The sequence below is a fragment of the Xenopus tropicalis genome, chromosome 6 (assembly GCF_000004195.4).
Source record: "Xenopus tropicalis strain Nigerian chromosome 6, UCB_Xtro_10.0, whole genome shotgun sequence".
NCBI classification, from domain to species: Eukaryota; Metazoa; Chordata; class Amphibia; order Anura; family Pipidae; genus Xenopus; species Xenopus tropicalis.
In genome coordinates, this window is record NC_030682.2 from 106374317 (window position 1) to 106391390 (window position 17074).

The 17074-nt window shown below is 37.6% G+C and overlaps 1 protein-coding gene across 22 annotated transcripts in view; it reads left to right on the top strand.

The window, feature by feature from the left end:
• epb41l3 (erythrocyte membrane protein band 4.1-like 3) overlaps positions 1–17074 on the top strand; it is a 168749-nt gene that overhangs the window by 124172 nt on the left and 27503 nt on the right. For 20 of the 22 annotated variants that reach the window (XM_031903973.1, XM_031903967.1, XM_018095038.2 and 17 more), the window contains exons 5-12: positions 2892–2934; positions 4913–4988; positions 6440–6658; positions 9771–9858; positions 12222–12374; positions 13100–13197; positions 14695–14870; positions 16690–16910. In XM_031903973.1, coding sequence (XP_031759833.1) covers positions 2892–2934; positions 4913–4988; positions 6440–6658; positions 9771–9858; positions 12222–12374; positions 13100–13197; positions 14695–14870; positions 16690–16910 — 1074 coding nt within the window. The remainder of the gene's footprint in view (positions 1–2891; positions 2935–4912; positions 4989–6439; positions 6659–9770; positions 9859–12221; positions 12375–13099; positions 13198–14694; positions 14871–16689; positions 16911–17074) is intronic. The other 2 variants (XM_031903970.1, XM_031903972.1) reach the window with 1 other exon arrangement.

Consider the following 17074-nt stretch of genomic DNA (forward strand, 5'->3'; position numbering starts at 1 on the left):
AGCAACTGAAGGCCTGTCTCACAGGAGAACCCTGGCAGCAAGTCTACAGCTAAAGATCATGTGGACAACCATAAGGTTGTGGAAGAATGTTGTGTGATGGATGAAGCTCAAAAAGTTTGAGAAAGAAAAACACTGCATTTCAACATAAGAACCTTATCCCACCTGTGAAATGTGGTGGTAGGATTGTTCTGGTTTGGGCCATCATTGATGGAACAATGAATTCTTAACTATACCAGAGAATTCCAAAGGAAAATGTCAAGACATCTGTTGTGAACTGAATCTCAAAAGACAGTGGGTCATGCAGCAAGGCAGTGTTACTAAACAAACAAGTCATTCTACCAAAGAATTGTTAAAGAAGAATAAAATGAATGTTCTGGAATGGCCAAGTCAAAGTCCTGACCCTAATCCATTTGAAATGAAAAGACCTAAAGTGAGTGGTTAATGTGAGGAAACCCACCAACATCCATGAGCTGAAGCTGTTGTGTATGTAGGAATGGGCTAAAATTCCAAGTTGATGTGCAGGACTGATCAACAGTTAGCGCAAACGTTTAGTAGCAGTCATTGCACAAGGGGGTCACACCAAATACTGAGGGCACAATTCACTTACTTTTGCCACACGTAGATATGCTATTGGATCATTATTATTTTTTTTTTCAATAAATACATGACCAACTATAATTTTGTTTCATTAGGTTTTCTTCGTCTACTTTTAGGACTTGTTTGAAAATCAGATGATGCTTTAGGTAACATTGATATAAAAATATATAAGATTTCAAAGGGTTCACTAACTTTCAAGCACCACTCTACATAGTACAAAAGGCCATGGAGACTTCCTGGAAGACAGTGTTCCCAGAAAGACAAAAACCTTTCATTCTAAAAATGAAGCATTTTTAAAATTGTCAGTAAAGCCATAAATACAGAAAATCCATTCAAAGCTCATCTTTAGCACACATAAATGTCAGCATTACATTTTGCAGCGTTTAATAACTTTTGGGAACGGTCAAGGTCACCTGGCAGTAATCATTGCTGTGCTGTGACATTTAGTGACGCTGTTGCTAAAGCGCAGTGAGAGTTCTTTCTACACTTTGGGACTATAAGGTTGTGCCACTGCCAACTTTCAGGATTGCCATGGTTTTAAGTCTCCTTTTTCAATTGTTATCTAGAGATTTCCCAACTGTTCTTTAAAAAAGAAGGAAAGTTACAATCACTGGGGGTGCCAAAATGTTAGGGACCCCCAGTGACTGTAATCACTTACCTGATACCTGGGGCCGGTTCTCCTGTTATCAGAAAACTGCACCGGCCCGGGTAGCTGTGCGCAAGCGATCCTCTTCCTCCAGTAAGAGTGAAAAAGTAGAGACTTCCTTCTCATTTAATATTTTCAACAACAGAGGAAGATGCCTAAAATGCAGTTAAAGGAGAAGGAAAGGCTAATAAGTTAATCCCAAGCTGCAGGCATACCTTCAGTTGTCTCAATAGTGCCCTTAAGTCTCCCCATATTTCTCCCGTTCAGATGATCAGAAGCCAAACACTGAGCTGTGTAAAGAAAGTTCCCATAATGCCTCACTCCTGCACAGACATGCAGACCAAGTGAACATGCTCAGTTAGTAAGGCTATGAGTCAGCTTCCGGCTGATTGGCTCAGATCCACATTCCTAAGGGGGGGGGGAGTGAGTTCTTAGCATTCTTGAGGGAGGGGGGAGCAGCAGAGAGGAGAGAACTGAAAGCTGCGTGTCTGTGGCAGAGGAAAACAGACACAACTAATCTTTTTACAGAGGACTCAGTGCAGCATTTCTGTGAGTGCTTCTGGCTGCATTTACATAGACCTTTCTGATGAAGCTTACTTAGTTTTTGCCTTTCCTTCTCCTTTAAAGTTCTAATTTAGAAACTGGGCTACTTTTTTCCCATTTCTTCTTTTATTTGTGGATGGTTTCTCAGGGTGAACTTAACCCTAAGCGTAAAAAAAATGGTGTGATTGCTATCGTTTTGCCATCCACATCATTTCCAGCTTAATGGCAAAAAGCTTGTTATGGTCCCTCCATTGCTGTGAATGGTAATCACCTGCACCCTGCCAGTGCACTGGGGATCACTGGGGAAATGTTTACTGTCAAGTTTTGGGGTGGTAAATGTTTTATAATTAAAACAAACATTTTTCTTTCTTCCTCTTAATGCATTATACAAAGTACAAACAAACTAAAGAGGTTTAGAATAATAGGAAAATGAGTTCTAATATAGGCTTTTTTAAGTTAAGAAAAGCCAAGACGAACCATTTTAGATTAAAAAAAAATCTATTTACTTTTCTTGTTTATTTCATTCTCTGTTTCCACAAAGGCTTAAATACAGAAGCTGGTGTTTTCTGATTATATTAAGTCCCTTGTTGTGCCGTCACTAGTCTGGTTCTGCTGCTGTTCTTTGTTTCCTTTTGTAAAGCGTGTCTGAAAGCTCTGGCGTAGAATTAGACTGTACAGCGCTTCTCATACTGTAGCATTTACCTGCTCCATTAACAAGCATATCCCTTAAAATCAGTCCATTTGTAAGGAAAACAAGAAAGCACAACAAAAATCCTGGGCAGGTTTATTGTAAATGGCTGGCAAGCTGAATTGTAAGTGGCTAATTTCTTGTCTAGAAATCAGACTAGTAGGAAACAAGCCAGTCTGAACTGAGGGGATCTTCCTGGTAGGGAAAGTGAGTCAGCAGCTGAATAAATGAGTGTTCATGTTTATTATACTTTCCAGATTGAATGAAATTGTAATATATTAAATGGAAAATATAGCAATGCTTTTATTTTATGACTGTTTAAACAATATTAGGTTCTGATCCTTATTAAGCATGGTAACAATTAAAAATCTGTGTATTGGAATTGAACACAAAGTTGTGTCTTTTTATTTAATATAGAATTGGTTGGATCCTGCTAAGGAGATCAAGAAACAGACAAGAAGTAAGTGTGCGCTTATTGATTGCTCTCTAATCATAACTTGATACTTGTGTGTTTAGAGCTGATTGCCATTCATCTTCCATCAACATTCCTTTTCTAAGGCATGGAAACACATTTTAACTTAATTTAACTGCACAGTTTGCAGGATAGCAGTAGCAAATAAGATAGCAAATAAGATGACAGCAACTCTTAAAACTTAAAATGATATGGTGGCTCCACATGGTTTCTACATGGTCATGAAGAAAACATCTCTCAGATGTGGGAATACTATTTTTGCCATAATAGCTAAATAACCAGTCATGCCATGCTGTTTATAAGTGCCACAAAAATACCTATTGGGACGGGCTCTGACCTTATTGACATACAGTGAAAGTATCTTCAGTCTTTCCACAAGTGCAAATAATTCACCCCAAATCACCCCATGACTGGCAGGTGGGCTTCAGACAGAGCACTACCATTAACTACCCAGGGGTTTGTCCTGCAGTCTCTCTGTATTGTGGGGAGAAGAGAAAATGACTCTTTGACCCTTTGCTCAAGATTTTTCTGTTTATCACAAATACGATCACTGTCAGGAGGGGGCCATTCATGAATGTAGAAATGAGCATTCTGGAGCAGTCACCTTCTGGCATTTTCTGCTACTACCAAAATACCCCATATGCCATGAACCCTATAACTTTTATAATGTGCCCTATTTGTGAGCCTTTCTGTCCCAGTTGTCTTTTGTCTTTTTTACTCTTTCTGACTCTGGTTGTCATTCTAACACTCCATGCTACAATACATCATAATTATCCCATACCCGCAGTCTCTTCCCATATTCCCATAATACAGGCCTGACACAGCCTTGGTCCCAATATTGTGTGTTATGTACACAAAGACATAGTCATAAGTAACATAAGCTTGAATCTGTTAATCAGTGTAACAACTACTTCTTTTTATATGTATCCCTGTCCTTCAGTATTCAGATTTTCTGCATGACTTTCATATTCGGCTGATTTGTCTGAATAATGGATATAAAGCTGTGAGCAAATGATTATCCTAAATACCATTGCATTTTTTTTTAGAAAATCATACAGCCCAGAGATCATATAAAAATGCCAAGTGCTTGATTGCCCTCTTGCAAGGGAAGGCTCCCCTATGTCTATCTCCATCCATGATTGGGTCTTTCAAATGGCCAGATGATTGTATTATTTGTGAAACCCTGATTGGCAGTTAATGTGCATTCATGCATCAGCTACAAACAAATCTACACGATCCGGTATTCTTCTTTTCCTGGCTTTTTGCACTGCTCCTCTGTTTTGTTTTGTAGCTGAATTCTGCCCGAATGTCACACACACTCTGCATCTCCCCAGGAGCTTTTTCGCCCTTCACTTTTATTTTTATTCATATGTGAATTTTTACAGGTTTTTGCTTTTACATTGAGTTCTGCTGCAGTCCGGATGGAGGAACACTCCCAGCTTACTGTTTCATTGTAGCTCTACTTTACTGAATGATTAGACAAAGCCACTGAGAGAGAACAACACTTGCAGTGCTTGATGCTGAAAAGTGCTTTTCTTCACACAACATGTTTCAAGCACGCAGAAATTCCTATTAGTATACATATTACAGTATTGCATTAGAGAAAACATTTTATGCTCCAGCTATCATTTATACCTTTTGGACTTAATATATCCAACTTTTTTTTATCCAAAAGGCTTCCCTTTGCAGTACTTGTGCTCTTAGATCTCCTCCTCTTGGTAAGGGATTCACTACCTCTAGAACCAACCAAGGTTGGCTTCCTTAAAATGGCAGTGTCTGTTGAAGTGCCCTGTTTAACTGAATGTTTCTTATCCTCCTCTTCCTTTGCTAACACATTTGAAAGCTACATTGCAGTATCATTTGCTAGGTGAAAATCCTTTGTCGAATAATGATTCGGTTTGGATTCTGTGATTGCACAGTAATTTAGGATAATTTTACAACTATATACTGTCTTGTCTTTTCTTAGATGGCGCTTGGCACTTTTCCTTTAATGTGAAATTCTACCCACCTGATCCCTCACAGTTATCTGAAGACATAACCAGGTACTCAAACAACTTTTGTTTTACATGGCCAGTTGTTAGAAATTTATCACGTATAAAAAGTTTAGCATTGGGTGGGGTAAGTGGCACACAAAAAACATTTGCATGCAGCTAATATATAACTGAAATTGTAAAGATTCCAATTGCTGTATAGAGAGCAGATTTTTGAAACTTTCTTTCCAAAGCACCCCCCCCCACTTAAAAATGAACATTTAGTCAGCCCCTTTAGCCTGTAACAAACATGTGTACATGTGTGTGAGTGATGCCGGATGCCATGAGCAGTGAGGTATATTGAATCCCTATGCCAGCATCCCTGTGAGTCTGTGTTTTTCCATTTCCATCTCTCTCCAAATCTGAATTCCTGTTTATGTTCCTCTCTAGCACCTACACTTTCCTATTCTGCTTCTGTGGAACCCCCACCCTCAAACTTTCTCTTTTCTCCTTTCTCACATCTATTGATTTCTCCCATCTGTTGTACTATATTTTCTTCTCCCCTTTTTCCTTTTGTTCTGCCATTTTCTTTCACTCGTCTTCTTTCTTCTACTTTTTTTTTATTATTCTCTCACTTTTAGCCCCCTCCTCCCATCTGCATTTCATTTATCTGCTTTACTCTGCTCTTACATTTTCTATCTGTTCAGCTTACACAGATATGGGTCCTCTAGTTTTCCCTACATTATGTTTGTTTCTATAATGCAATTAAGGTTACTCAACATTCTGGGAGGATTAAGAACATATGTTCCTGCAGGGGTTTAGCACAAGGTTAGATACAGGCATTTTATATTTGAATCTTTCACCATATTTAGTCACATTGAGTGTGACTGCAAATTCAAGCAAACAGGCCCTGGGCCACACTCGGGCGTATCTACATAGGAAATAAGACTACATCAGAAGTTGCAGGGGGCCCAGGAGTGTAGATGGTCCAATAAAGTTCTAATTAATGAGAAGTTTCAGTATATCTTGGTAGAACAGGTGAACTTACTAGTGTTCTTGGGACCTAAATTGAATTTGCTGTGGAGCCCAGTAGCATATAGTTATGCCACTGGCCATACTCCTATCCTTTTCTGTAAATTGTTTAAACCCCAACCCTCCATCCACATGATTATCCCCCTGTCTGGAAATAACCAAAATAGGGAATGAAGTAATTTCCTACATGCATCATGTGGCATAAATGACATCGCTACTGCTAACATCACTAAGTACCATTTATAATTAAATAGGTTACCAGTGCATAGAGTGGTATGTATATATACTGCATATATAGCTCTCTCTTTCTTGCATATTAATAATCTTACATTTAGGCAGTGGTTGTATGGTAATATATTTTGCATTATATAATAAACACAAAAGGTTATTTGGGCTAGAACTGATTAGCATGGGAAAATTACTATTTTTAAACATGACATTTATATAAGGTTCTGCTAATCTACTTTTTTTTTTTTTTTTTTTAAATACAGGTATTACCTCTGCTTGCAGTTGCGGGATGACATTGTATGTGGTCGACTGCCATGTTCCTTTGTGACCCTTGCTCTGCTGGGTTCATACAGTGTCCAGTCAGAACTCGGAGACTATGACCCAGAGGAGTATGGGAGTGACTATGTCACAGAGTTTCGCTTTGCACCAAACCAGACAAAAGAACTGGAAGATAAGGTAGTTGAGCTGCACAAAAGTTACAGGTGAGATCAGTCAATTTTTTTAAAAAAATTTTTGGCTCATAATTCTGACTATTCTTATGATTATTTGTTATCATTGCTGCTGATAATGAAAATAAGTACTCTGTAATTGTATATGTTTGTCTCTATGGCAGAGTGAGCCAAGTCTAGTAAGTATAAAAACGAAGTGTTACAGTTAAAGGGTAACTAGTCAGAAACAAAGTACACTTATGTTCCACTATAGAGCAGTTATATTCATTATTTATTTGTTTAGCCGTTTTAAAAAAAAAAAACAAGAGCTTGTTCTATGGCACTGGATCAAATGAGAGCTACTTTGATCTTATTACAAGATGTGAGTTCTCCAAAATGAACCACATTGCCTTACTCATCAGAATAGCAAGGTGGCAAGATTGGGCCATAGTTGCAGTGTGCAATAGTAAAAATTCTTTTAAATTGGTTTCTTAGTGAAATTTTATTTTTCAATAACATAATATTATCAGGTCTTGCTAGTCAATCCTTGAATATTTGTATCACTTTTTCAGTTTTTACTATAAACTTATATAAAGCTGTATTTATATACAGATATATAGAGAAGCATCAAATCTTGCAGAGCAAATACACAAACACTAAAAGTATTTAACTACTACCCTGTGTCTTGCCAAACTCTGGATTAGTAAACTATATCATGCAGAACGTACACATTGTATTAAAGCTTATTGTTCAGCCAAACTGAACACACAACAAACTTATACACACAACAAACAACTGTATGCTCCCTAATTAGAAAGTATGTATTTGGTTATAGTAATCAATCCACTTCTCAATTCATTTCCATATTTTGGTGATTTTACCATCTTGAAATCCTAACATCCCATAAAATATAACAAATACTTTCTGCCCCTTTACTTGAGATATTGATTGGTTACTAATAGAGTTAAGTAGCTGTCACATCTTATTGGCAGGCTGATTTAAAGCAATATAGTCATATTATCATGTTTTAACGACAAGGTGAATTAATCTAATGGTAACACAGGGGTTAACTTGCATTCAGTCCAGCTCTGACTCTGTTTCACTGAAATGTGCCAAAAACATGGAACTGGTTATGTTCACCAGAACAGTATTGCAGCACTTAAGGTTATCATAGGAGCAGATCTAGACTCAATGTGGCCACCCAAGTGCAGAGCCAGTTTGGGCTGATCCAGTCGTTGGCCCTGGAGCCTACAGAAGCTTGCCAGACGAGGGCCACATTAACTCACCAACAAACTCCTAGTCCAGAGGGGTTTACAGATGTGTCCAATTGATATCTGAGTTGGCAGATTTTTCTGATCAAAATAAAGCAAATTGTGTTTTTCCTTTTTCCCTTAAACCATTACTAAACCCCAAGAATTACAGGGTGCTCTTATATTCAGAGCTTTTTTTGAGCTAATACAGCAGTATTTATGATACAACGCCACTGCAATTTAGTATCTGTAGAGCATGTGCAAGGGGGATATGTGCCCTCTGATTTCATGACATGATACAGCTTAGGGTTCTGACCCAATGGCACCACAGTTCTGGTTAGTTAATGTAGATGAGGAGGACATAATACAAACACCAGTGGTTTATAGGACAACTACTTCCTTTTATGAAAGCACATGGTTGTGGCACAACAACAAGTTTGGTATACCTGACATAATACATTTGCATAGTTCCATTATGTTGTATTTTTGTAATATTTTGAGATGAAATGCACAGAGACTTTGGCTCTAAGTGTGAGCTCCCTACTTACAGTTTAAGATTGGTATGTGTACAGCATACTGGAGAATGGGTATAAAAGTTGTTAATGGGAATGTAATATTATTCATCCATTTTAATTGCATATGGAACATTTTTTTTGGCCTCATGAAAGGGGGTATTTAGTATTACTATTTTTTTTTTTATTATTTTATTACGTTCTATAGACTTCGTAATAAAATAAACACTGGGCAAATTCGCACCTGGGCAGTAACCCATGGCAACCAATCAAATGTTTGCTTTCATTGTTCAACCTTCAGCTGGCTGAAACAAGGCAACCATGGACTAGTTGCCATGGCTTACTGCCCATTTGCAAATTTACCTGGTGTTTTTAAATGAGCCCGGTTCACTGGTGGATGGGGTCGCTAATTACTTTATACGTGCAGAAGTTCTATTAAATTCTTTTTTTTAACAATTCTTGTTCTATTAAATTCTTAGCGCAAAGGAAGAAAGAGTTCTTCCATTGATGACTTTTATACATATCCCCATTCCTGTATGATTTTTATATATATTTATCTGATCTAATTTTCTGGTATAAATTAATAACAAGCTATATGTACTGTTAGGCCTGCTTAGATTGAAACATGAAGATAATGATAGGGAATAATGTGTGCTTTTATTTTATATATGTATATATGCACACATAGACACACACATACTGTACACACAGAGTTTTGTTGATAAGTAACAAACAACAAATACATGAAGTATACATATAAGTAAAGACTAAATGTTTATTTCAGATAAATATTAAACATAATAACCTCATGGGTAATCCTCCTGTGTACACCCCCTTATGCTTAAGGCTCAGGGTATTGGGCCTGATTCTCACATTTACCTTGGTGAGTTCTTATGTATTTAATTTGTCTCCAGACAGATTGAATCCTTGTAATGTTCCTGCAGTTTGTAGCAGTTTTTGTCCTTAGCTGTTATGTGTGTTTCTGCCCCAGAGGTTGTTAATGAAGGTACCTTTTAGCCCATTTATAGTGGTTCTAGCAGCAAGTATTCTCATTTTCCCCAGACTCCAGGCTTTACAAGTGCCTCTGTATAACAGTTTTATCAATGACAGTTGTCTTTTGAAGCTGTCAACCTTTGCTAGCCTAGTGTATTCATATTCACACCTTTGCTAAATGACAATCATTCTGCTTTATTCTTGCTGAAATAGAAACATCACTACAAATCTATTTATGCCACTACAGATAAGCAGGGCTCACTTTACCTCCTGTATTGTTAGTATTTGCATTTAATCTGTATGTTTGAGGAATGTGCCCTTCTGTTGTACAGGGCTGCAAATATGATGGCGCTTTAGAAATATTTGTTAATGATAATAATATTAATACATTTTGTTTTGTTTTATCTCTAGGGGAATGACACCCGCTGAAGCCGAAATGCACTTCTTAGAAAATGCCAAAAAATTGTCAATGTATGGAGTAGATCTACATCATGCTAAGGTATTGGATTATATCCTGAGCGCCTTGCTTATAATAACAGCACTGACAATAAGGGGCCTTGCAATGCAGTACATAACCCATATGGTTTTGGTGTGTGTATTGTGTGTTGGTTAGCACTTCCACACATTCATTTAAAAAATGTGGTTGATGATAGTAAGTAGATATATTACAAACAGCTTTATAACCACAATTAGAACCTTCACAAGACCACACAAGCTGACTTTTACATTAAGTATATGCAGAAATTAATATTACATTAATATTTGACAGGGAACTTACAAACCTATTGTTGCGTACTTCTTATTGAAGAGCTAAGCTCTGCAGTTCTGTTTGATTCATTCTGCACTATAATGTAACAGGTTCAAACACTTTGGGATTGACTTACTAACATACTTTTGTAGCTACAAGCTAAATTTTAGATGAAAATGTTGGCATTATTAGGAACATCCATAATCTGCTAATAAATCTACCCGTTCACACCTAGCTTCACCCCATTTGTGTCTGCAGATTAGTACAGGTAAAAGACATGTTATTCAGAATGCTCAGGACCTGTTTTTCCATAATTTGGATCACCATTTAAGTCTAAAAAATTATTTGAACATTAATTAACCCTAATAGGATTGTTTTGCCTCCAATAAGGATTAATTATATCTTAATTGGAATCAAGTACAAGATACTGTTTTATTATTACAGAGAAAAAGGAAGTTGATTTTTAAAAATGTAATTATTTGTTTAAATGGAGTCTATGGGAGATGGCCATCCCATAAACCGTAAACATATATAATACTGTATGTTAAGTTCAGGACTAGAGAAAGGGGGGCATGGGGGTCTCCATATTTATAGAAATAGAATGGAAAGGAATATAATTAACAAGCTCAATAAATAATTACTGATCTTATGGCAGCTTGAGAGAAATTTCAGTATTATCAAGTTGCCAGGGCCAAAAAAGCCCAAGATAGTGGTTTGACTGACAGACCGGAAGATAAACATTGTGATTGGAAAGCTAAGAAATACTGTAGAAAGAATCACAGACTAAATTCTCCTTTCTGGTTGCTGAGAATGCTTAACCATAGCAACAACATGGCATTTCAGATATAAAAGTGAGGTACAATGCAATACACACACAATACAAGAAATATATGCATAATTGTATAGATCTTATAGTTTTTATATTAGTATATATAAGTACATGCATGTATGGAATGTAAATACAGAAAAGAAATAAAATGGTTAATCATTTGCCCATTAGAAGTATACAAAAGGAAACCATATATTTCAGTAAGGTGGCACTTAGATTAAACTGCGCTCCTAAAAAAAAAAAGAAAATTATTGGCAATCCATGAAAACTACTACCATTTTTGGTCCTGGTACTTTGGGAATACCATGGGTCTGTCTTGCATGCAGTACCAACAAGAAAGTGAAATGAAATTTGGATATCTGTAAGTGTGAATGTTCTCTTTAATTCTGCCCCTGATTATTATTCCTGCAAAAATTTATCATAGAACACTATTCTGCCTGGTTGCTAGGTTCAGTTGCCCTAACAACCTGATTGTCTCTTACAACTGCAAAAATGGAGAGATGCAGCACTGAAGGTTTCTAGAACCCCAGAATTTAAAGCAATTTGGAGGTTGTTTGCCAGTCACATTTTTAAGGGTCCAGAAACACTGCCTGAGAATAACCTTGTGCAGTAGGGCTAAATGTTCATTTAAAAGCCACACTACATGAAGCATTATGACCAACTGCAATGCTTCCTTAATTTCCAACTTTCTTATTTTCAGGTTGAACTTCCCCTTTAGATTGTGTTTTTTTATTTTTAGCAAAATCTTGTATTTAAACAAAAGAATCTCTGCTGCAGCCCCTTCCTGTGTGCGTTACTGACAGTTCTCAGTGTGTGGGACGATCAATATTTTTGCTCTGAGCCATGATGGCTGTCGGACTACTATGCACTTACCTTGCGTCTATCCCCTCCCTTAATGCTGTATTAAACATTTATCATTGAAACAACACTGCTTTTATGGCTAATAAAAAGCTTTCAGATTTTTATATATGTTACATTTTGCAAAAGGTTTGAATTTGAGCTTATTTGCAAAATGGGAAGATTACCGATTGCACAAATCCACCATAATAACAGTATTTATGTTGTCACTTGTCACATTCGGTCCCTAAGTAAAACTGAAAGCATACAGGAGTGCTTGTCAGCTGCACTGGATCATGGGGGATAACAGCAAAAAGACAGGCATTAGTGTTTTCACCTTTCCATTACATTTCTCGCTCACCTATTAAACAGTCAAAGCATGCCGTTTCATAATACACCCTAAAGTGCTTATTAATCCTGTCATTTTCTACAAACCTTGTATTTTTAGGATTCAGAAGGAGTTGAAATTATGCTTGGAGTCTGTGCTAGTGGCTTATTAATATACCGGGACAGGCTACGAATAAACAGATTTGCTTGGCCAAAGGTTCTGAAAATTTCATATAAAAGGAACAACTTTTACATTAAGATTCGCCCAGGCGAGGTGAGTATCCCTATAACTACTGTATGAGCATAGTGTTTTAGCTATTACTGCCTGTATTAGTGATGTGCAGGTCAGGGCAAAACCACCACACACGATTTGTGGGCCTAGGGTAGATTTGGGCCCCAAGTTCTTCCTTTCGCTCGCTGCCCACAGCCTTACTGTGCCCCACTTCTGCCTCCTGTAGCTTCGTTGAGCGCTGCTTCGCCCCTTCATATGGTCAAAGATGGCGGGTCACTGCCTTCTACCCACAAATACATTATACAGTGGCTGTTCTGGTAGCCAATCACCAGTCACTTACATACATATAATCTAGTGATACCTTTGCTTATTGACGAAATTGGACCAAAATTCCAAAGTTATTAGGGAAAAAAAATATAGAAAAGCTGGCATCCCTACTGAGTAAACTTGTGTAAACGTGTGCCCTACTGCTTGTTTACCCTTCTTCTACATATGGGCCTTTGGCAACAACCCCAACTGTCCATACAATAAGCTGTAGCAGTAAAAAGCGCAGTGATGGGCAAGAACAGCTTTGCAAAAAAAAAAAGTGGGGACCAGATTCCCAAGGGACCCACATACACACCTGTACCCAGTTGCCCGCTAGTAATAACCCAGACAAACTGTAGCACCACAACCAGTTTTAGACTGTATAGCAATTATATTTAGACTGTGCACTATTAGAATATTGAATTTGCATTAATGATGTTTTTTTTTCTTCCTACATTTAGTTTGAACAGTTTGAAAGCACTATTGGATTTAAACTCCCAAACCATCGAGCTGCTAAACGTCTGTGGAAAGTTTGTGTTGAACATCACACTTTTTTTAGGTATTTATTATTAATTGATGCAACCAGAGAATAATAACAGGTTTTCATTTTTAAAAATTCAGCTTTGCTTGTGGATGTGCTTCTTTGTTCTTATTGTGCCCATCATACACATGCTTCCTACTGAGTACTGCAACAGAAAATTATGGGAAATTTAACAGTAAATAAATGGCACAATTGTTTCCGTTGCAGTTGAAAGTAATTTAGTTACTGCACCACACTTCCTTATAGTCCCTCTGGCAACTGCACTAGAATCATGGGTAAACAATTCATTGTGGGGAAAAAACATAATAATTGCGCTCAGAATTGCACCTAACCCACTGTGGTGCAGTTAGCAAAGGGTCCCCTAATAAAAGACAGAAACTGTTGGTTGCAAATACATATAGCAACTTGTTGCTCTGCCAGTGTTGGGGATTTACATGTCCCAGAAATCCAGAATAGAGTTACCTTGCTGGAAAATGATGGCGAGCAACTACCTTACCCCAAATGCAGTGCCAATCTTTTCCCTTGATCTGCTTCTCTATGAATCAGGTCAGCAACCCAACCCCACCCCAGCCCCAGTATCTGTATGCTTTAACAACATACCAATAACTTTATTTTTACCAGTTTTACCCGTCGGCCCATGGAATGTTTAATGCTTCTAAATGAAAATGAGCATGTGCACATTCTTTGTAAATGTTATTCAATGTTTCATTAAATTCACAGTGCTCTAAAAAAGTTTTTACGTATTCTCGGCAAGTGTTTTTCGGCTTGCCGAGGATATGCTCATGTGGCATCAGCCTAAAGGTGAAAAAAATTGATGTCAAGCACCTGTGATTCTGTGGAACTGCAGGAAAATTAATACAAGCAGCAACCTGAGGGGAAGCTGCCGAGCACAGTGGGGCCTAAATCACAGAATAGTGTGCAAATCTGGTCCAGGAGGCTTAAAGGGGTTGTTCACCTTTACGTTAACTTCCAGTAATTTGCAATTGGTCTTCATTTATTATTATTTGTGCTTTTGTAATTATTTCACTTTTTATTTAGCAACTCTCCAGTTTGGAATTTCAGCAGTTATCTGCTGTTGTTAGGGAACAAATTACCTTAGGAGAGGACCTGAATAGAAAGATAAGGAATTAAAAGTAACAATAACAATAAAATTGTAGCTTCACTGAGCAATAGATTTTGAAAACTGGAAAGAGTCATAAGAACAAGGCAAATAATATAAAAAAAACTATACAAAATAAATAATGAAGCCCAATTAAAAAGTTGCACCAGCACAAGGACCTGCAGCCAGAGAGACTGATGGTGCTGAGGAAGGGTGCAACGTGTGAAAAACAAGGTGGTTTGCACCCTGCCTAGTACATAGCTCCAAACCAGTTATTATAAATATGTACCAAAACCACAACTGGTATGTATCCACAAATGGCTCAGCATTTATGCAGAAAATATAAGTAATTTGTGTTTACAGTGTACTATATAGTATATACTTTGGTTATGTGTAAGTAAATCTCTCCCTAACAGACTGCTGATGCCCGAGGCGCCTCCTAAGAAATTCCTCACGTTAGGTTCCAAGTTCCGCTACAGTGGGAGGACTCAGGCACAGACAAGAAGAGCGAGTGCACTCATTGACCGCCCCGCACCATATTTTGAACGCTCTTCTAGCAAGAGATATACCATGTCTAGAAGTTTAGATGGAGGTAAATATTTAAATATCTTTTATCTGTAACACTTAAATTCTAGGCTGTTTGCAGCGACAGCAGTGACAACCTAAAGTCATAAGTGGGAAGTAGTTGGGCTCTAAATAGACAGATAAGCAATAAAAAACAACAATGCCAAAGCCTCACAGTCATTCTGCTTGTGGATTCTCTAGCAGCTCACTGGCACATACAAGAGCCAATGTGCAGTGCAGCAATAGTGTAAATCATGGATGAAAGATAGACAGTGTTCTCTAGCATTTAATTCATTTTCTGTGTATTCCTCTAACACTACCTGGTCTGTTGCTGTGTCAGGATAATACCATTTCCATATAGTTATTTTACAGGACAAAGCAAAGCAGCAAACTGCTAGAAACTGTCTCGGTTTATTTCCTAGTGAGGGTAATTGTCAGGACCAGGAAAATAAGGACTTAAGGGAAGATGGGCATTGAGGGTTGTGGATGAGGCAGAGCCCAATAGCATAGTATGAAAAGGATCCCATTCTGCAGATATGTTTTTGACGAGTGAGTGTAATATATTGGCTATATTGGTTGCACTGCAGTGAAAACACTGGGATACATATAAACATATATAGTTAATAGTCTAATGTGGGTAGTGAATAGGACTATAATGGGATAGAAACAGTCTAGAAGTAACACCTTTCTTTTCAAACTTGATGCTAGTTATTGTTGGCATGCTTTAATTTGGGTAGAACGGGCATAAGATGTGGTTGCTTAGCAACCCAGACTTTTATTTTGCCTGTGCAAAATGCCCTTGTGTGCTCTCTTTCTGCTTTGTTACTTCCAGCGATGCCATCATTGGATTTTCAGCAGCAGCCTTTGCAGTAATTAACACCATAACTACATTTTTTTTTCTCTTTCATAACTTTCTGTCTGTCAGGTCATGGAGAATAAATAAACCTAACACCTGTATTATAAGGAATCCATTAGTGACTAATAATCTTGTGTTTTGTCAGCTATGCTTGCATCACATTTGTAATACCCGGTGGTGTAAGTCATTATTTGTGGTTTATTGAAATGTTCTGCACCTTCTTTCAGTACCTTTCTACTAACAGTGCACAAAAGTAAACATGGACAAAAAAATGGATATTAATTGGAAAGTGCATTCCTTTCGGTAAACAGAAATGCATTTGTGCATAGCCCCTTGTGTGTACAGAATGTTCTTTTCTGTGTAATTGCTTTCCTACACTGTATACTCACCTATGCCGAGACATAGAGCCCTGTGTGCTGATAGCACCATCTCTCTACAGTAACTATGCTTGCTGCTGTTGAGACACATTGTGAATTAAAGTAGCATCTAAATATTAAAATACTTATTTTATCATTATGGCCCAATGCTCTTTTCAACCCGAGGCCCCTATAACTATATAGAAGTATTTGGATTCTACGCATGAATGGCCTGCCTTCTGCAAAATGTAACTGAAATAACTGTGCATAAAAATAGGATCATTTGATCCTGCAGATATTTGAAATGTTGCTGGTTTGCTAATAAGGTTTCATATATAAAATGCACCAACTGCATGACTGTAGCACTGCTCTCTTCTGGCTATGCCCAAGCGCCCCAATATTCCTTTGCAATGCTCACGTGTATTGTGTATCACCAGGAGATCCAATTGTGCAATTGCCTAGATGTGTGTGTAATGTCCATGATGGCCAACTCATAAACACTGCTATAGATTTCCAGTTTAATTTTCTTTCTATATCAAAATTTGGCATTTTTATTCTAGCCCCCTTTTGCGATTTCTTTTAATCAAACCATTCCATACTCAGTTTTTGTTTTCAAATATCATATTTGCTTTTAGCATCAGTGAATGAAAACCATGACTTGTACATGAAGGATTCTGTGTCTGCCACAGAGGTGGGTACCGGCCCCTACATCACAGCTAAAGGTATCTCTCAAACCAACTTGATAACTACAGTAACACCCGAAAAAAAGGCAGAAGAAGAGAGGGATGAGGAGGAAGAGAAGAAGAAGAAAGTAGAGATCATCACAACAGTTACTACAATTCGACATGACACAAAGGTACAGATTATGTTCCTTTATCTTTTCAGCAAATGTATTTAAGATTAGAGGTTACATGCTATATAAAATATGTTCCATAATAAAGTGTGCAGCAATGAAGGGACAGCCCTTTAAGTGCAATAGGTGGGGGGAATAAATAACACATAAATATTAAATATACTGCT